Source organism: Diadema setosum, chromosome 5, assembly GCF_964275005.1.
Source record: "Diadema setosum chromosome 5, eeDiaSeto1, whole genome shotgun sequence".
NCBI lineage: Eukaryota > Metazoa > Echinodermata > Echinoidea > Diadematoida > Diadematidae > Diadema > Diadema setosum.
In genome coordinates this window covers 1273431-1294344 of record NC_092689.1, presented here as the reverse complement: position 1 = coordinate 1294344, position 20914 = coordinate 1273431, and the positions used below count along the sequence as shown (strand labels likewise).

At 39.7% G+C, this 20914-nt stretch overlaps 2 protein-coding genes across 2 annotated transcripts in view; one reads left to right on the top strand and one right to left on the bottom strand.

The window, feature by feature from the left end:
* Positions 1 to 1731: 1731 nt before the first annotated feature.
* Positions 1732 to 16239, top strand: LOC140228976 (uncharacterized). Its single transcript, XM_072309234.1, has 11 exons — positions 1732 to 2044; positions 2798 to 3010; positions 3523 to 3692; positions 4377 to 4643; positions 5626 to 5873; positions 6431 to 7304; positions 7647 to 7824; positions 8487 to 8624; positions 9118 to 9343; positions 11244 to 11755; positions 13791 to 16239. The coding sequence occupies exons 1-11, from the start codon at positions 1754 to 1756 to the stop codon at positions 14232 to 14234; spliced, it is 3561 nt and encodes a 1186-aa protein (XP_072165335.1). The 5' UTR covers positions 1732 to 1753; the 3' UTR covers positions 14235 to 16239.
* Positions 16240 to 18333: 2094 nt separating this feature from the next.
* LOC140228494 (cleavage stimulation factor subunit 3-like) overlaps positions 18334 to 20914 on the bottom strand; it is a 35113-nt gene continuing 32532 nt past the window's right edge. Inside the window, exon 19 of the mRNA XM_072308725.1 lies at positions 18334 to 20568. Within this exon, the coding sequence (XP_072164826.1) occupies positions 20372 to 20568 (197 nt within the window). The 3' untranslated portion in view covers positions 18334 to 20371. The remainder of the gene's footprint in view (positions 20569 to 20914) is intronic.

Below are 20914 nucleotides of genomic sequence, written 5' to 3'. Positions count from 1 at the left end.
TGGCATATTGCTCAGTAGAAAAAAAAAAAACATGGTCACAGTTGAAAGAGTATGAAGCATTTATGGAGTAAATGTCCCAGTTTGCGGCCAGGTGCCGGTTCGCGGCCACTACAGCATATTTTGTAATATAACGCTGAACACAGCGACACACTTTATAAGTATACCACACATTCACTAACACACTGCCAATCTACAAAAATCAACCAATGACATGGGAAAAATCTCCACCAAAAATGAAATTTTCTCACCTACGACTGTAGAGTAAAACCTCCAATATTCGGCCGGCCTCCAAAATCCGGACACTTATCACTTATCACAAACCAGCAAATTCTACTGTCACAACACACGCACATCACATCGATTCACACACTGGCAAACTCATTCACCACAGGAAGTGCCTGAGTTACCTCCGAAAACCCATCTAAAATCCCAAATTTTGCTGTCAAAAATGCAGAATCGCCGCAACTTTTTCAAAGTGCGCGCGAATTACTGTACATGTAGGTCCCATGTAAAGAATCAGGGACGTCCCCGATGCAACCTTGCACCAACGAGGTATGGCGCGCGCTCATTTTTCAGCGGTCTTTGTACGCGTATTGACATTGCGTGCGCATCCGAATTTTGGAGACGCTGTCCGAATTTTGGGGAAATGACAAGGTGATAATATTAGGGGATTCTGTCAAATTTTATGATGCATTTAAAAAAAATCAATATGAGGAAAAAGTAGGTTGACATATTTAACATACATTATTATAGATATAATTTTGTAGAGTATTATTTGAGTTGAAAAAATATTGCAAAAAAGCTGAAGTGTCTGAAAATTGGGGGTTTTACTCTAAATGATGACATCTCGCATCAAAAATTTCATTTTCGGTACTTCTTAACATCACAATTAAGGATCAAGGGTCTAAGAAACTGGATATCTTGTCGTTTTCCCGATGTTTGTGGATTTTGAATACATGTCCTCACGTAGAAATAGAACTTTCGCGAGCCAATGTGGGCCACCATTTTTTTTCAAAAGTTGATGTTACAATCGAAAAAATAGGGAAAACATGAGAAAGACAAAAGTAACACCACCATGCCTGTTCGCGGTCGGTGCAAGTGCACGAGACCTTTTCATGTGCTTTTGCAATGGGACTTGGCGCTTACGCAACGTTCGCGAGCCAAATGAAGACATTCAGCAGAAGATCGCGGAGCACGCACGTATTGCATAGAAATTGTACATCAGGCCGCGAACCGGACTACCACGATCGTGAACCATGGGACGCGGTACCGGATCGTGTCCGTAGTCTTTTTGTACTATCGCGATGGACATTGGTCTTGCGACGATGACAATAACGTGAATTGGTACAAGGCTTGTAAGTGGTCAACCTCTATGATATAACCTGGGTTAAAGCAGTTTGCAAGTTTGCGTTTCAGAGTGGAAAAAACCCTTATGCGCCCGCAAACCGGGACACTTACTCTAATTTTAGCCCGTGTTTAGACGTCAGTGAGGCAAGCAGGCATAGATTCTGTAATGTCACAATTTCTTAATCATCATTTTCCATAAGAGCCTGAATGGAGTGGGAAGAAAAACGGTCCACATTGGTGATTACTATAAGCTGTATTTGAAATAATGTTATATGTGTACTTCACTTGCACCTGGCTAGCAATCTAGTTTGTATTATTGGCTTTTATTCATGATAACATAACCTGAACTGTTGTTGTATTTGCTTCTTGATCAAATTTAGGATGGTCAACTGAGTGGTTGTGCTGTATGTCTGCATGTGCACCAACAACAACAACCAAAACAATGACATCTCCAGAAGAAGACCCAACTTGCATTGAGGAGGGAAACACCATGCCAGCTGAGTCAGAAAACATCAATAATTCAGCTTGGACCACGGAGGAGGAGAAACAGCAGGATACCACAAACATGACACCAGAGATCTTCACTGTCGATGGAGAGATAGGAACTTACCATGGTGACAGCCACATTGCTATGCGCATGTCTGCTGTGTGCAAAGGAGGCCTGCAAAACGTTGACAAAACACATCCACATATTTGGGTGAGTAGTGGCTGACTGAATGTACCTCCATCCATAAAACATACTTTGAAGCAAAGCTCAGTGGTATGAGCTAGAGTAGTGAAAATCTGAGTAAATCCTAATGAGCAAATCCTTTGTGGAATTCCCTTTTATCCATCATTGTTCTCCTGTGACATCATTAATTGTTGTCTTTATAACCAGCTGTGGCTGAACCAAAACTATAAAGATTTGTAACTTTTGAATGGATCATCAGATTTTGTAACTTTTGAATGGATCATCAGCTTTTATTCAAAATTTACTGATTTGTAACATATGTTTTTGCATTTACTCAATCCGCACATAGTTTGGAGTTTTATTCTATCTTTAAAGGGTGTGTATAGTTCTGGTCGAGGTGAAGATTGAGCTTTTAACGTTTTGTGAGATATTCAGAAACCACTCTATGAGATGTCAAAGAGCATGCAGTTCTAAGGGGTATCAAAAGTTTATTCTGTGAAAATCGGTTTTGAAATGGCTGAGATATCCAAAAACAAGGTGAAACAAAGAGATACTAATAAAGTTGGGGCATGTCGCCTTTTATTATCAGCACTTTTTTGGATATCTCGGCCATTTGAAAACCAATGTTCATCAAATAAATGTTGAATCCTTCTTAAAATTACATGCTCTTTCATATTTCATAAGAGGCTTTTCATTATCTCACTTAGGAATGTTCAAAACATGAATCCCTACCTCAACCAGTACTGTACAGTCCCTTTAATATAATTGCTCTTACTTTAGGCATTGCTGCCAAAGGGCTATGATTACCACATATGTGCCATCGAGATTCCTGACCCCTGCCACCCAGAGCACTACAAGATTGGGATGCGTCTGCGTATTGACACAGAGCAGGCCATGAACGAGTGGATTGAGGAATACCAGCGAGAGAGCTTCACCGGTTGGCGCATTGGTCATGGCAATCGCAAGTCAAAAGCAGTACGGATATTGTACCAGGTATGCTTCCATTGAGTGTCCATCAATTAGCTATCCATGGCCCATGTTGCGCTTTCTGTGCTAAAATGCTATTCAACTGGCTTGATCTATTTGTTGATTGGTACAGTCAAACCTGTCTTTATGACCACTTGTCTATGGTGGCCACCTGTCTATAACAGCTCTTTTTTCTGTCTCCCTTGGGTGGCCGCTGTAGACAGGTTTGACTGTACATACATGTATGTCCAGAAACTAATTTGAGTATTGGGGACTGTATTATCTTGCAGTCCTGTTGTACTGCAATGGCCTTTGCACACAGACTGGCATTGTTCCAGATGAGTGAGTCGTACTTACACTGCAGCCAAGTGAAGAGGGAAATCATTCAAATGCTAGTAAAATGGTTACGTAAATGACTGCCAGAGGCTAGGGTACAGTGAGTATCCAGTGAGCTGTTTGTAGTTAAGAGAATGCAGTGATTGGCCACAACATGTGTCTTTCATCCATCCACTCATATTTCTTTTGCCTCTTTGTTGTAGAAACACTTCAAGTGTAAGCACAACATCTTCTTCAGGAAGAGCCAGGCGACAAAAAGGCAAATTGAGCACAGCTTGACCTGGAGAGGGAGCCAGCACACTGGTTGCCCGGCAAAGATGAACGTCGCCATCAGAGTTCACGTCAAAGGGATATCTAAGCGCAGAGCCAGCAGGTTTGTGAAATGTGTGCTTCTGTGGGACTCTTTGTAGTTGACTGTAAAGATAGTTTGGTGGATGTTGTCAAAGTGTTGTATATTTTGCAACATCTATCTTTCCAGAAAGGTGAATATTCTGGCTTGGTTCTCCCCCATAAGGATGTACATGACTCTGAGTATAAAAACTAAATAGAGAACTTGGGGTTATGTTCCACTGAATGGAAAATGGAAAAGCCAATCAAAGTCCACACATTACAGTAAGGTAATATACGACTATACAGGATACTATGCAACTATAAATACCCTTTTGGATGTACCAAAAGATATCTGTGCAAGATTAAGCAGTTTGCTTACCATAGAGAAAAATGTGGCAATTTCCTGCAAGATCATTTTTCAGTCATAACAAAACATGAAGAAGATAATACAGTCAACCCCACCCATGTTGAATCCAAAGAGACTTAAGAAAATCCTTTGACTTACGAGAATTTTGACTTACACAATAGAATTAAGGTGTTTATATCCATCCCGTTCAGAATTTTTCTTCAACTGAGTCAGTGTTTTTTACTTGAGGCTGACTTGGGTGAGACTAATTGTACCATTATGTGTACTGTCTGCATCAGTGACATTTGTACTTTCCATAAATTTCCTACCCTTTTTGTAGATGCAGTATCCCTTACATGAGAATTTCCATTGTATTCCCAGGGCAAGAGATGTGCACATGCCTGATTACCCTGCCATGGTTTCAATCAGCCACACCCACAACCATGAAACTCAGAGTGAGTATGCACTCCGCTTTCGCTCTGTGGACAAGGAGGTGGAGAGCTTCTACATCGACCTGTTCAAAGCTGGACACTCAGCCCTCACCGCTCACAGCTTCGTCACGTGGAAGCGTTGGGCAGAGTATGGGGCTGACTTTGAAAAGATGACCCTTGACAGAGCATATACCCCTGACATTGGATTTGTCTACAGGTATGACCCTTTGTTAAACTTTATTACAGTTTCATTTGTAGGGACATCGCTTGGTTGTATGTGTATGAGTAAAAAAAAAAAAAAGAAAAAAAAAATCAACTTTGTGCTTTTCACCCTTGCATTTTGAAAACAATGCAAAAACTTCAAGTATCGTCTCTGATAGGGCAAGATTATTTCAATTCAATAGATTATTGAATAAGTGAGGGGAGAGGTGACAGTTGAACAGTGAATCCGTAGAACAGTGAAACTAGAAACGATTGAAGTAGAAACAATGTCCTCTAGATGGTAACAAGTAAATGGTAACTTTTAAACCCCAGGAGAAATGAGGAGAATGCAAGAAAAAGGAAAGACTGTACACTTGTCCCATATATCCTAACATTCACATGTATTAATCTTAATCTGTTGTAGAGTTTGATATCATACTGCACTAGTGGATGCAGTTTTGCTGAAATTTGGTGAACATGGTAAATGCCATTTCTTTAAATGGCATAGTGTTGTAGATTGATACCACTTGTTGACCACTGGTAGTCATAGGGGGTGAACTACTGTAAATGAAATATACTTCAAATAAAGAGAACTGAAGCTAAGATTGTGTACTGATTGTGTAACATGAAACAAATTCTAATGTGTGTCTTGTGCCTCGTTTCTTTCTCATAAGTATTGATGTTATGTACTCAATGGATACAAATAGTAGTAAGTGATATGCTTGTTTGGTGAAAAAAAAATAGTGATTTGGCCTCAAGAATGTCAGTATGTCGTTTTGTGCAAATTGCCTTTGTGTATCTGTAGTGTTTGCACTCTTTTAAGTGTATCATATTCCTTCGAAGAGATATGGAATGATAGTATTGACATGAATTGTATGATTGTTGAGGTGATATGGACAAGTGGTTAATATGTGCTGGATGGCATTTTTTATTCATGGGACAATGTTTGATCTTCAGAATAATTAATTTCTATCCAAATTGTCACCATCTTTGAGCAGACTTTTCTACAGGATGCTGAGGGAACGTAAGCCCCACATGCTAAAGCCACTCAAAGGAAAGAAAACGCAGAATGGCGTTGTGTCTAACGGCCCTGTGCTTGCTTCTGTCGACACCGCCGCCGCGCCCCATGTAGATACATCCTCATCGTCCCCGGCAACCATCAATGACAGACTGGGCACTGATGTGATCATGGAAGAAGACGAAGGGGAAGTGTCTCCTGTGAAGAAGCCAAGGCTAGACTCTGACGGTGAGAGGGGTCGATAATGCTAGTGATGTGATGTTCACAATGATGAAGATGATGATAGGATACTGTTGATCATCTTCATGATGATCATAATTTTCATCATTAATGAGGGTGATAATGGTAATGATGATAAATATGATGGTGCTGCTGATAATGGTATTAATAATGTTCAAAATGATGATAATGGGAATGGTCCTACCCTTTAATGTCTTTGAAACAGGTTTGACCTCATTATGTATAGCTTTGGAATTGAATTTGTATAATTTTCATATTTTTGAGCAATGTCATGCTCATGAAGGGACAGAGACATTTAGACTATATTTCTTTAGGGATGATGTGAGATTGTAATGATGAAAGTAGTTGCTGGAGATGAAAATAATGCTGCAGTTGCTGTAAATGTAAGGGTCTGATAAATCCACAATGTTGGTATGCAGAGTTATTTTTGACACACTGATTTACGGAATTGTTTTTATAACTGTAAACAAGATATTATGTACAAAAAAAAAGCACAAAGAATCAAAGTGTAACTGAAGAATGCGTTCAATTTGTACTACTTCCAGCGGTCAATGAGGAAGTCAGCAGTGATTCGGTCAGACCAAACTCCTCCATGCTGCCTGTGGATGAATCTCCGGCAGTGACCGATTCAGAAACGCCCAATGAGAGCTCTCAGCTGGACAACAATGCAGCCTTTTCTGAGATGACAAACGGTGGGGAGGAGGAGGAGACTCACAGGGACTTCTTTGCACACGGTCGCAAAAAGCGAATTCCTGGGAACAATAAGAAGAGGGAAAGTACAGTGAACCTGAAGGAGTTGTATGAAGACTTGGAGAAGCTGGTATCCAAGCATGTTATGGAGACCCATCCCGCACAAGCCCATCTTGCAAGAATCACTGGTGATCGGGATGACATGATCATAGCCATCTGTACGCCGCTGATGCGGAGGGCACACGCCGAGAGCACCATGAGTGGTGAGATGTGTATTTTGGACGGGACATTCCAGAGCTTCGGCCAGGGTATGTGCTATGTGATTTCCTTCATGGTTCCAAGCAGTGCTGGTGGTGTGCCCCTGGGGTTCCTGGTCCTGTCTTCCATGGACCAGGTCTTCATCACCCAGGGCTTGGAACTCTTCAAGATGCTGATTCCAGAAGAGGCATTTGGTGGGCGTGGGCGTGACGGCCCCGCCTACTTCCTCACAGACGAGGAACATTTCAAAGGTGACATTGTCCAGGCCACGTTTCCTAATAGTATCGTTCATATCAGCCCCTACCATCTGATCCTGATGGCATGGAGGTGGTTGGTGGACCCCAAGAGACGCATGGAACCTGGAGACATGTCTGCTAAAATGAATCTCATTAGAGAGCTGGTGGGATGCCAGTCGGCAGAGGAAATACACACTGTGCACCTCAAAATTCTTGGCAGTGAAATCAATGACAAGTAAGTGTCAGCAGTACTCTCCTTTCTCTGGGGTTCATTTACAATACCAGTGAAATCATCCCCCCAAACCTTAAGTTTTGATTTTGCATTGCAGCTAATGCCACTTTCTTAACTCCTCTGCTGTTTTTAAGCTAAGAATATCTAGTTTTTAGATTGGACACACTAACTTAAAAAAAAAAAAAAAATTATATAAAAATGACTTTTGGTGATTTTATGATGCAACATCAGATTTAATCATTGTCTGTGATATTTCCAAGGAACAGTGCAGTCAATAATTATCAGATTTGAGAGATGATGGCATGAAGCATTATCATTGGACCCTCTCTCTTACCCCACATCCAGGCACCGTGAGTTTGCTCCCTATGTCATAGATGCCATTGTGAACCGGTGGAGCGAGTGGTCCCTGCCAGCCGATCACCCTATCCACAGGATAGGGGTAGGTGTCCAACCCTGGGAGAAGGTCATGAATTGCCTCCGGGATCGTGTGCTCATGAAAGGCAGGCACTTCAACATGCTGCAGGTGAGTTGGTATGATGATGTCATGGAGACAAATGAGTAATAATGATGAGAAAGAAATGGCAAATGATCGATGATAGCATGATGGGGATTGTGATGGTGAATTGTGATGCTGATGGTAATTACTTTAGAAGATTCAATCATTGCTTATGATACCTTGTGTTTCTGCTTGAGTGGAGAGAAAGAGAAAACAGATAAAGAAGAGCAGGATGATTAGAATGAGTTAAGTGAGTATTGTGCCATCATAGTGAGTGTTTAAACTGAAATTATCAAACATCCATGCTGCATTAAAGAAGTATGTCCTATTTCTACTCGGGTACACATGTTTTTAGAATACAATAAGTTAAAAAGTTGGAAAGTTAGATTGGTTCATTTCTTGGTTTTATTGATGGTATCAAGTCTTGTATTTAACAAACATCTTCTCAACTTTGACAGTAGACAGCAATCAAGGTTCTTAATCACTGAATTTATCGTACCTAGTATTCACTCTAAATTTCAAGCCCTAACAGTTTATGTCACCATCTTTCAAACTCAGAGTAATTCAGACTGACTCCAAGGTTCTCTCTGCCCCTCCAAATTGATTTGATTAAATAGATGGTAATTGATCACAAACTGGGGAATTTCTTTGGGTTAGATTGTAATGACTTGCTCTCTACCTACCCCTAGATGACTCACTTTCTCCTCTATGGTGTGGATGCTGTGTATGAGAAGAACTTGGTGAGTGGATGCCAGAATGTTCCCGCCAACGTCTCCTTCACTCCCGTCTTCTTTGACACCACCATCCCTAGAGATGGTATCAAACAGGTAAGTCAGGCCTCTTATTGGTCTCACATGTCTTCTCGGACATAGTGTACTTGGGACCTTGTGCTCCTCTGCAACAAGAATATGATAATGTGGGTTTCATCGCATTCCTATTACCCTCATGTACATTAATATTCATTACATTTTCTTTCAGTCTCTCTCTCTCTTTATTTTATTCATTTTCTTCACCAAATATTTTCATTTTCATGTTTTCACATTTATTCTGATGTGTGCCTGTTTTGAATGTCTTTGAAGAACATACTGCTCTTAATAATTTCTGCAAGTCAATGTCATCCAACAAGGATTGTTTTATGCCTGTGCTTTCATGCGCAGTTGATGTGTCATTTCAACTGATTAAATAATTGACCTACATTGATGTAAATTTGTAGGGCAATTTGTCAATCAGTTGCAATAAAAACACTCGATGCAAGAATTTAATGAATTATGACATGTCGTGTTTATGTTTTGCAAAATATCACCCTCTCTTTTGCCGTAGCTGAATGATGCAGACTTTCTGGTAAATCCAAAGAGTAAGACAAAGAGCTCCCTCGGTCTGCTGTCAGTGAATACCACTCTGGGTGTGTGCTCCTGTGTTTCTGGCAAGATGGGCTACTTCTGTGCTCACATGGCTGCCGTCTTCAAGAACTACAACCTGCCTAGTAATTGCAAGCTGCCTTTCCACTGTGGACGGGAGAAGTACCAGATATACAAGGTGGCTACTGGTGAGTGCCTGTTACTCAGTTTACGTGAAAAATTTTATTTGAGAACCAGAGGAAGTTACCAACCCATAATGTTTATATGTACGGGAAGAATATGAAAGCTTGTGCACACTTGTGCGAGCTCAGATTTTGAAGCAGATGATCACTCTTAACCCGTTCCTTACGGGAACCTGGTATCCCAGGTTCCCGTGGGAGCAACTGATATATGGGAACCTGGTATACCAGGTTCCCAAGATGAAGACAAAAGTGCCTGCTTTCGTGGCCTGAATTCATGTTTCTTTGCGTTAAAATGCCCAGAAAAGTGGGTTTGATAAAAAGATCAGAGTTTATTCTATCAGCATCTGTTCTCCTGTTGGAAAAATGCGTATTTCACAGCATTATTTACCTTTTTCCTGATTTAGTTTGTGCTTGTTCTGCTGTAAACTCGTACGAATATGTACATAGCGATCAAGGCTGAGCTCAGTTAGATTTTTCTGTTCGCTCACCCCAGTCACGCCATTCAGGTGCCTGGTTTTGTGTAGAACAAAAGATTCTGTGAGCTCATCAGCGCACTCTCTATTCATAGCTCGGACCCGATCAATATTTCCATTGTTCACTGGCACATGTAGTTGACTGTGGAAAGGGGGATACAATGTACCACTTGACTGCCTTAGGCCCTTCACACAGGTGGATTACCAACCTGTCCGTTCTCTATCGACGGGCAGAAAGAATCTCGTTTAGGGCCATTTAAGGCACTCAGAGAATTGCGGAAGGAACGGGTTAGTCACCATTATCAAGATTTCTACCCCTGAGCAGTAACATTTCAAAAATCATATAAGGGTCCTATATAATGGCAGTAGAGGCTCAAATTTGGTGTCAAAGATGGTGTGTAACCTTAGTATAAAGTGACAACAGAATTGAAATAACATCAGAAGACATCACTCTTATGCATGAGCCCCTTTGATAAACTTAAAGGCCACGGCCATTTGTCAGATTGGCTTTAAAGCAGCTGGGCTTGTGTGTATGTTGTGTGTATACAAGGCTTTTTAGCTCACCTGAGCCAAAGGCTCAAGTGAGCTATTGCGATCGCCCTTCGTCCGGCGTCCGTCGTGCGTCGTCCGGCGTGCGTAAACTTTTTACATTTTCATCTTCTTCTTGAAAACACCAAGACCGATTTTCATCAAACTTGGCAGGTAGCATCCCTAGGGGGTTAGGAACTCAATTTGTTAAAATGGGCACCATGCCCCACCCAGGGGGCCCCCAGGGGGGGCCCAAATCCCCCAAAATTAAGGAATCTGTAAAAATCTTCTTCTCTAGAACCAGAAGTGATAGAGCTAAGTTAATACTATGAGTTAGTACATTGATGACTGTAGTTTCAAGTTTGTTCATGGCAGAATCAGGGGTACCCCCCTTGGGACCCAGGGGAGGGGGGTGGAGAGGGGTCCTAATGGGGCCTAAATTATACATTTTCATCTTCTTCTTGAGAACCCCATGACCAATTTTCACCAAACTTGGCAGGTAGCATCCCTAGGGGGTTAGGATCTCAATTTATCAAAATGGGCACCATGCCCCACCCAGAGGGCCCCAGGGGGCCCCCAATCCCCCCAAATTAAGGAATCATAAAAAATTTTGGCCCGTATTGTGCATTTTCATCTTCTACTTGAGAATGCCTGGTCAAATTTTAGTAGAGCTGTGAATAATTTAGATTAGTGACTGCGTGAAAGGTGAACTTGCGATACTCAGGTGAGCGCTAGACCCGCGGGTCTCTTGTTTTAAAAGGCTTTTACATTACAGTAACATCATCTGTTACACTATTTCTGTTTATCTTCTGCTTATATTTCATCAGTTTATTAAAGTTGAACAAACTGTGAGATTGTTCTGTGCCTGAGAATACCACATAAATGTTGACATTTTCATCTTGCAGGAGAGAAGATAATCAATGAACAGCTGACGGAAACGATGCAGCAGTTGTCCCAAGTGGTGGAGGCCAACCTGTCTTCCCTCACCGATCCCATCCGCCACTTCATCCAACAGATCCAACGAGCAGACTCCACAGCCAACCTCGGCAAGGCTCTGAAGAACTTCACCGTCCTCACAAAAGAGGAGGAGGAGGAGGAGGAGGAGCGAGCGAGAGAGGAGAAGGAACGTCTGGAGAGAGAGAAGGAGGAGGAGGAGGAGGAGAGGAGGAGAAGGGAGGAGGAGGAGGAGAGGAGAAGAAGAGAGGAGGAGGAGGAAGAGAAGAGAAAGGCTGAAGAGCTGAGACAGCGAGAAGCAGAAGCAGAGCAGCAGAGACAGGAAGAGGAGAGGAGGACCAGGGAGGCAGAGATGGAGCAGCTGAGGTTGACCAACAACAAGGATGGGAGAAAAGATGTCTCCTGGCTTCTTTCAAAAGACACTGTCCTTGTAGTCACAGCACCTCAAGCAAGCAGCCCTAAGGTACACTGCACATGTTTAGTTCTAACCTTACATGCACCCAACTTCAGATTATGTTCACGCATATTTTAACCTCATGAATCTCGGCTCTAGCAAAATTTGCAAAATTGAAATGGATGCGAGCATTCCTTACAGTATGCGATAAATGTATCAAAAACAGCACACAGCAAAAAGTGATTGTAGGTGTAGTAGTTGTGAAAAAGTCTACAGTTAAAGTCTAATAGAAAGTACTCAGGCACAGTATAATTGGTCGGATAGAACAATAATACTTTCATCACAATGTTGTTGGGTTATCACAGTGTTCAGTTTATTGCACATTGAGAAAAATTGTGTACTTGCACACATTCTGATACAAGATTTTGGGTTGAGTACAAGCTTTCTGATAGTAATGTTGTTAAGTACACCAAAAAGTTTAACATTAAAAGACCATATTTAGGAAATTGATATCAGTTTTCTTGCTGACTACACATAAAAACTTACACACCCATGATGATAAATCATTTATGTAAACTCTGGCATACATCGATGCATCATATTGAACACCTGATATGGGCTTTATGCGGTTTATGATTCCCATGTGAATAGTGTGCATATAGGACAATGCAGCATGCATTTGCTGTGTTATACTTTTTATGCCTCCGCCACGAAGTGGTGCCGGAGGCATTATGTTTTCGGGTTGTCCGTCCGTCCGTCCGTCCGTACGTACGTCCGTCCGCTTTCGTTTACGCGATAACTTGAGTAATATTTACTGGAATTTTACCAAACTTGGTCCAAGTATGAAGTATGATGGGGCAATTATTTGATTAGATTTTGGGTGAAATCGGCCAAAGGTCAAAGGTCAAGGTCAAATCATGAAATTGTAACCGTTTACGCGATAACTCAAGACTGGATGGAGCAAATTTCACCAAACTTTGTTGGAGGATGATGTATGATGGGACAATTACTTGATTAGTTTTTCAGTGAAATCGGACAGAGGTCAAAGGTCAAAGATCAAGGTCAAATCCTAAAATTTATCTGTTTACGTGATAACTCAAAACTGGATGAAGCAGCTTTCACCAAACTTGGTCCAAGGATGATGTATGATGGGACAATTAGTTGAGTAGATTTTAGTGACATTGGCAAGAGGTCAAAGGTCAAAAGTTCAAGGTCAAATGCTACAAATGTTGCAATTTCCCCCATATCTATGCAATGCCCAAAGGTATTTTCTTGAAACTTGGTGTGGACATGTACTACTGCGTAAAGATTCTCCAGAGAGAGTTTCATGTCATAAGGTCAAAGGTCAAAAGGTCAAAGGTTAGGTGAAAATGTTGCAATATTACTTTTCTTGCAAATGGTTCAATGTATCTGCGTGGAACTTGGTACATATGCATGTGCTGTCTGGCAGGGATTATCTAGGGAATTTAGGGGTCATGGGTCAATAGTCAGGGGTCAAAGGTCAAGGTCAACTCCTCAAAATTTTACTATTTCCTTCATATACTAGTATATGCAATGCTTGCATTATTAGTTTCAAAACTTAATATATGCATTACCTAATGGAGATTCTCAGGGAAATTTCCAGCCAGAAGGTCAAAGGTCAAAGGTTAAGGGTCAAAGGCCAGGTTTCAATGCCCCCCCCCCCCCAAAAAAAAAAAAAAAAAAATCTATTTTGTACCGTCATCACACTCTTTCTTCGTACCTTGGAAATTACTCAATGCATAAACTTCCCCAAAATTCCCCAAATATGTGTACCTGCACTCTTAGAAAATTATAGCAAACCCAGTTCAAGACATTTCTGACAAACCTGTCATTTCAATATTTTGCCAGTTATGTGAAACTGTCATGGATCACACATTGTGAAGATATTGTGCTATACGCCTATTGGGAGAATCATGCCTTACGGCGGAGGCATCAGTCGCCATAGCGACATTTCTAGTCTCTAATGAATTCAAAATGTTGAACAGTTTTCTTAAAGAATGTATTTTAAGAACGTAAATAGTTATTTCATGTCCAACAACTCCTACGTTGTGACTGAAAATGGATTTTATCCTAAATCTTACAGCATGACACGGTGAGACACAAAGGAGTCCTGCCAGGCAGAACTGAGCGGAAGCCAATTATGACTCCAGGTAGAGCTGTAACTCGTGGCGTGTCCCGCATGCTAACCAACATAGAGTCTAGCAAGAAGAAGGAGGCATCATCAAAAAGGAAAACAAAACAGTCCTCGTCTGACAGTCCTGCGCCAAAGTCCACCGTCCTGCAAGAAGCCAGCAGGCGGATGAAACAACTGGCAGCGTCCAATGCTAAGGAGAAGAACTTGGTCCTGCTGGTGTCGGAGAAAGGCGGTATGCTGCTGAAGGGATCGGCTGCTACAATGGCAGACCTTGGGCGTGTCCTGGTGATCAATCGACCAATCACGGACCAGCAGGTTGGATTCCTTATGCCGAAGGACTCAGCTGGAGTGAAGAAGGGAGTGTCAAAGAAAGGAAAGAAAGGCAAGTCATGACACAGGCTTTCTATCCTACAGGAACAGACTCTTAAAACAACATGGTGCCAATCAATCAAAGTCTAGATATGCAATATAATAGACATGTGACCTTTTGTCAGTTAACTACTAGGAGCTGACAGTCACAAGGTCCATCATGGTTAAAGTCCCCTGGCTGCAGTGGTTGTGCCCCAACCGAGGCACTTCATCCTCATTCTATTCATTTTAATTTATTTCAACACGAGATTGGATAGAGGATGAGAGATAAGTCCAGCAAAAGCAGAGGAAATATTACCCAAAGATAAAGTTCTTATGAGTGAAACAATGAGTTAGAAATGACTAGATCAACAACAGTTTATCATCATTCATTCTGCATATTGAATGTAATCTGACATAAATTGATGAAGAGGCCCAACGTTTTGAAATCAATCCCTCAGAGCAACGTATTTGATGGAAGCGAACCAATGTCAACATTGCTCTGGTTTTCTTCTCGTTTCTTTTCTTTTTCTTTTTAGCCAATCTAGCACCAAATTTTTGTCAGTATTATGTTGGCTTTCACTGTGTGACTCAGACTGTGACATATTACAGTAATCTATGTACATGTACCAGTTATTTGGTTTCTATCACATTGCAAAACTGCTCTTTTGTGACAGTGTGTGAAGAACTGTAACAGACTTCCACAAAATGACTACCAGTAAGCAAATGTTAGGCAGGATTCGGCTGTTGACTCTGAGATGCACTTGGGCCATTTTGAAGTTGTTGCATGTAACTTATTGTTGCTTTCAAGCTCAACTGCTTTCTACAGGGTTAGTTTTACCTCCTCTTTTTTGCTATGTTCTATATATTTATAGGTTTTGTTTTTATTTTATTTTTTTTTACATGAACATGTCTGTGCTGAGGCACTGTACCCAGTGAAGGGTGAGAAATTAGTCTATGTGCCATGGCTGTCTTTTCAATTCCTTTCTGATGAGACATTGATCAGGTTCTGTTAATGATCACAGCCTTGCCAGACAAACTGCTGCTGTGGAGCTTTTGTTTATTGAGTGGGAAGTACATTGAATGATTGTCAATCAGAATCTACTGCTGAGGATCTAACTTAATTCCTGAATACCTAAAGGGAGTTATGACCAATTCCTGAATACCTATAGGGAGTTATGACCATTTATTTCAACATCTAACATGACATCTTGTTGGCTTTAAATGATGCTGTATAGGTCATGTGACTGTATAGGTCATGTGACTATGATGTTACCAGATTACATTGTATGTGTGGTGTCCCAAGTAGAATGTGGACATTCATTTCTCCCCTTTTACAGCCTAATTTACGATTTTATCCCCCCCCCCCCAAAAAAAAAAGAAGACTTATACTGCTTCTTTCAGAGACGAGCAATTGACAATGCATGATATCTTTGAGTTCTATTCAGTGCCCTTAATGATAGAAAGAAGGAAACAATCACTTATTTGAGAATCAGTTGTAATGTTAGGAGCTGAAGGCCAGTGGCAGTGTCTAACATAACTCTCATACCATGAAGGCTAGGATAGAAGAAAGTAGAACACTTCAAACACTTTTAACTTTAGCATGTTCCTAGAGTAGTGTTGTAAGTGTCAAGGTGTACTGCCATGAGATTTTAACACACTGCAACACTCCAGTAGTTGTCATACAATGATGCTTATGTTAGAAGCATTTGATATATTTTCTTGTCTCATTTAAAAAAAAAGAAAGCTGGGTCAGTTTATTATCTATCCTGCTAAGATGACAGTTTGTGGGTGGAATAGACAGGTTTGTGAATGTATGAAGAGTTAATACCTACCTTCATAACAATGGTTTCCCTTGACAACGAAAATGCTTCCCATAGACTTGCCCAACAAAGCATCTGATTTGTGCAAGCTGAATTCCAAGTATTGAAATACATTGATTATGTAAGGTGGGTGGAATGACTGGTTACTTCATCCTCAGGGGAAGGAATCCAAAGACTTGAACATATCATTTTCCAGTATCAGCTGGAGTTGGAAGGAAAGACAAAAAGGCCAAGGGGGGGGGGGGGGGGGGGGGGGGTGAAGGGTATGTGAATATTCAATCACTCTTTTTTTTTTCAATTGTATTCAGATTGCATGCATGGTTGCCTCATATTTCCTTCTTACAGAACATCAACAGCATTGTCAGCAATGTTTGATTTAAAACCCATCATAAAAAAAAACCTAAACGGGTTCCTGTATATGAAATGACAACTGAGAGTTCCTACAAAGTCACAGATTACATCAGGTACTTATTTCAAAGAAAGTTTATTTAATTGAAAGTGTTTGAAATGGGTATCAATACTGTGAATATGTTTATCAAGTGAAATATAAAGTGAAAGAGGAAGGCAAGTCAATGTGTTTTGATGTCATTGTTGGTAGGTGTGTTTGAGTGGATGTGTGTGTTGTGCTGTACATATGTATATATATATATATATATATATATATATATATATATATATATATATATATATATATATATATATATATATATATATGTGAAGGGTATGTGAATATTCAATCACTCTTTTTTTTTTTCAATTGTATTCAGATTGCATGCATGGTTGCCTCATATTTCCTTCTTACAGAACATCAACAGCATTGTCAGCAATGTTTGATTTAAAACCCATCATAAAAAAAAAACCTAAATGGGTTCCTGTATATGAAATGGCAACTGAGAGTTCCTACAAAGTCACAGATACATGTATATATATATATATATATATATATATATATATATATATATATATATATATATATATATATATATATATATATATATATATATATATATACACACACACTTGGTGATTCTATCCTACTATGAAGAGTGCTCGATAACCTCAAAGGAAGAGCTTTAGACAGAAGTAATGAAGCAAGTTCACACAGTTGACTGCAGGTTCATCCATATTTATTGGAAAAATAAATACGGATGAACCTGCAGTCAACCGCGTGAACTTGCTTCATTACTTCTGTCTATAGATAGATAGATAGATAAAGATAGATACATGTAGATAGATAGATAGATAGATAGATAGATAGATAGATAGATAGATAGATAGATAGATAGATATGGTGTCTTTACACAATAAATGCAGAAGATACCCTTAGGAGCTTCTGCATTTAATGATCTCCATAGTGACAACACTTATAATTATCATTACTATTATTAATACATGTATTATCGTACATTATTCAAAATCAAACAAACAGGATAGTGGAAGTTTTATCAAAATCAGACCTAAAATAAGACAGCTGTTAAATTTTAGAGATTTTCATTTTCACCAAGTAGAGATAAAAGTAAAACCCTTTTCTTTTTGTATGTCATGGCCTCAAGAGTCTCCCACAATGGCTTAAAACAAATCTCAGCAAATTAACTTTTGACACAAAAGCAATAACAAAGAAAAGAAAATCTTTGGTGTGACATGACCTATCTCAAATTTATCAATTTATGGAGAGCAAAAAAAAAAAAATATTTGTGACATTTTTGCAAAATAACATCCATGCTGACATCAAATAATATAGAAACATTTTGGATTATGATCTCTTTTTAACTCAAGTTGGTATTTTTTAGATTCAAAATTGAGTTAGGAGTTTTCTTTTTTGATAAATGCCAACTAATATACGAAGTACATTTTATTGTCAGCCAGATGAAATCCTTTGCATTAACTTTTTATGTGTTGCTATAACCTGGCAACCAAAGGAGAGGGTTGCAATCAGTGAATTATCATTCAAACAAACATGATTCTCATGATGTACTTTGGTGACCTAACCAATAAATCCACATCTTCACCTCAGCTGATTTTGAAGCATGGCTGTGACCAATACACAAGATAAATATCGGGTAGCTTCTTTACTAGAAACACATGCGTTATCTAAATTCCACTTTCGTCTGATCATTTTAAGTCCAATTTTGATAAAAGCAACAAATCCGTTCCGTTTGATTTTTCTGCTCAGTAAAGTCGACTTGCATGGTGTGCAATTGTACTTTTGATAACTAAATTCAAGAATATATTATGTACTGCAGTTGGCATTTGTGATTAGACAAAGAAAAGTAAATGCAAAAATCAGTGACAAAAGAATGAAAAGCGGGGAAAGATGTCACTCTTTTTTCCTTCTTTTATTATGTAAAAAACATACATAGCTGTTTTATGTACATAGGAACACAGAGAAACAAATCATCAGTTGATTGTGTCTTTACACATCTGTACCACCCTGAACAGAGTGGTAGTAAATGGCGCCCTCTAGCCTTGGCAATTAGCACATTCTCATCATCACTTATCTCACATCAAGAAGTGTCTATGGTCCAATATCAATTTTATTTTCTCTCTCATGAATATTTTGAGCGATGCATTCGAAGATACATAAATTGCTCTTTAACAAGGATTCTAATGTCCCACTAACATGAAATTCATAATTAAAGATGGAAATTCAACTGACCTTTCTTCCCCTGGTTATCATTAGGAGGAAAGTGCACAGATTGCATGAACAGTCAAATTCATCAATTGCCAATCAACATTAAATTGAGTGGATTGTACAAAGCAACAACATCATGACTTTAATGTGCATACCATATAGCACTGTTACTTTTATCCTTCCTTTATCCTTCCCGTGACAAAAACAGTGCATTTGAAAATACTGTTTCAGTTTACTCAACTGGATCCATTTGTAACAAGTGAGGTGACTAAGTAACTTTCAGTCTCCAATTCATTGTCAGTGTGATAAGGAATGTGGGGTGTGGAAGGAGTTAATTCAGATTGCACCAACTTAATCCCCTTTGTCAACAGAGGGCAGTATACTGTGCATCATTTTGCCTTATGGCAAAAAAAATCCAACTCCCTTGGGGTGTAATCCAAAAGCTGATGTGCAATCATCATAAGCTACTATTGGTCTGCAGTTAAAACAGTAGGATAAAAACAAAACAACAAAACATAGATCAACCCCCCCCCCAAAAAAAAAACAAAAAAAAAAAACAACAACAACAAACAAACAAACAAAAAACAAAAAAACATGATTATTGCAAATTGCAATAACTGAAAACATCCTTACTAAATGAGCCCCTGATTCTTACATGCATGCCTCTGATTGTACCATCACTAATACCCCAAATAGACTCACTAAATGGATGTATACTTTACTCACTATGTGAAGAATACATGCTTTAGTTCATTTCCAATACACAGAGGAATATCAGCATAAGTCACCTGCTTTGCAGTATATGCCCATGTCTTGACAACAGTATGGTGCCCAATTTCATGTGACCCCATATTTTTGTGCACACATCATGAAAATATCAGGAATTTGACATCATTGACCAATCTGTAAAAATTAAATCCTCCTAGAGTGACACTGATCCTTGACTAATTCTTTGTTCCACTTGCAGTATCTCAAGAAGTCACACAAGATTTTACATTGTATTCTTCTATTTTTGAAACAATGATTGCGCAATGAAATATTCTCCTTTCAGATGGCGACATTAACTTAAACTACTGAATTTTAGTCACTTTGTTTTCAGGTGGATGAAAAGCATTCTCTCTTGCCATTCTCCAAGGAAAGGTAGAAACCAGGAGGAACTGGAGCAATTTTGAATAGTTTTCAAGGTGTGCTTGCAGCAGGGAAAAAATATCTAATCACAGATTGAAATTTGTGAGCTGCTCCTAGCCAGCAAAGAAGAGGACAAGTATGGAACAAATTGACTTGGAAATGGTATGACAAATTTGATGTCTCCTCACATGCACAGTGTGTAAAATCAAAATTCATTGACAAAACTTGCAATGGTAAATGTCACATCTAATATCAAATTCTGCCCTTTTCAACAATGCAAAAATTCTAATGTAGCATTATCAGGCATTATTTCCACCTTGCCACATAAAAGACAATATATAGCTGAAGCTCATGGGAATCTCAGTAGATAATGTATCCAAAACTGCTATCAAGTTTGGCCAATTTTCCTATGTATACTTTGGGACAGCCACTCCTCGTACGGAAAATTAGATATAGTGATGAATCCTGTTCATTGTAAACGGGTTGCTGTCATTAGAAGCAACACATCCAAGGCATTGCAGATGATGACTAGCATTTTTCAACTGGAATTCAGTTAGCCGTGTCCAACGATTGTTCTCCAGCATGAGCACGAGTCCCGCCTATCTCACTCGCTTCTGCTGTCGGCTGCGATAAATGTCGTGCCGTGGTGCATGCTGGGAGGAATCCTCGTCGTCGGAGTCTTCGTTATCGCCCGCCTTGGCCGTGGCGGCACGCTTGCGCTTCCCAGAGCCATCCCCTTCTCCCTGAGACTCATTCTGTTCTAGTCCATTGGGCACCGCAGCGGGCTCCTGTGACGCTGTAATCAAAGACAGTGCATTGCAAACATGTCTATTACTTTTAATTCAAACATCTCTCTCTATAACTCCCCTTTAAAACACTAACAACATTGTTATCAACAGAGGAATTTGTGTAGAGCTGCAAAGCTGACAAACGTGGCTGCACATAATTCCAAATATGAAGTAATGTAAGGCACTGACGGCAAATTCATAGCCAGCAAAAAATATTTTGATATCTCTCCACAATTCAAAATATTATCTACATAGTAAAAGAACAGGAAAGAAACGTGAAGTATTTTATAGCATCATTGAGCCCGCGCTCTTGTCACCCGTAACAATATATGTTAATATTATATGACCTATATA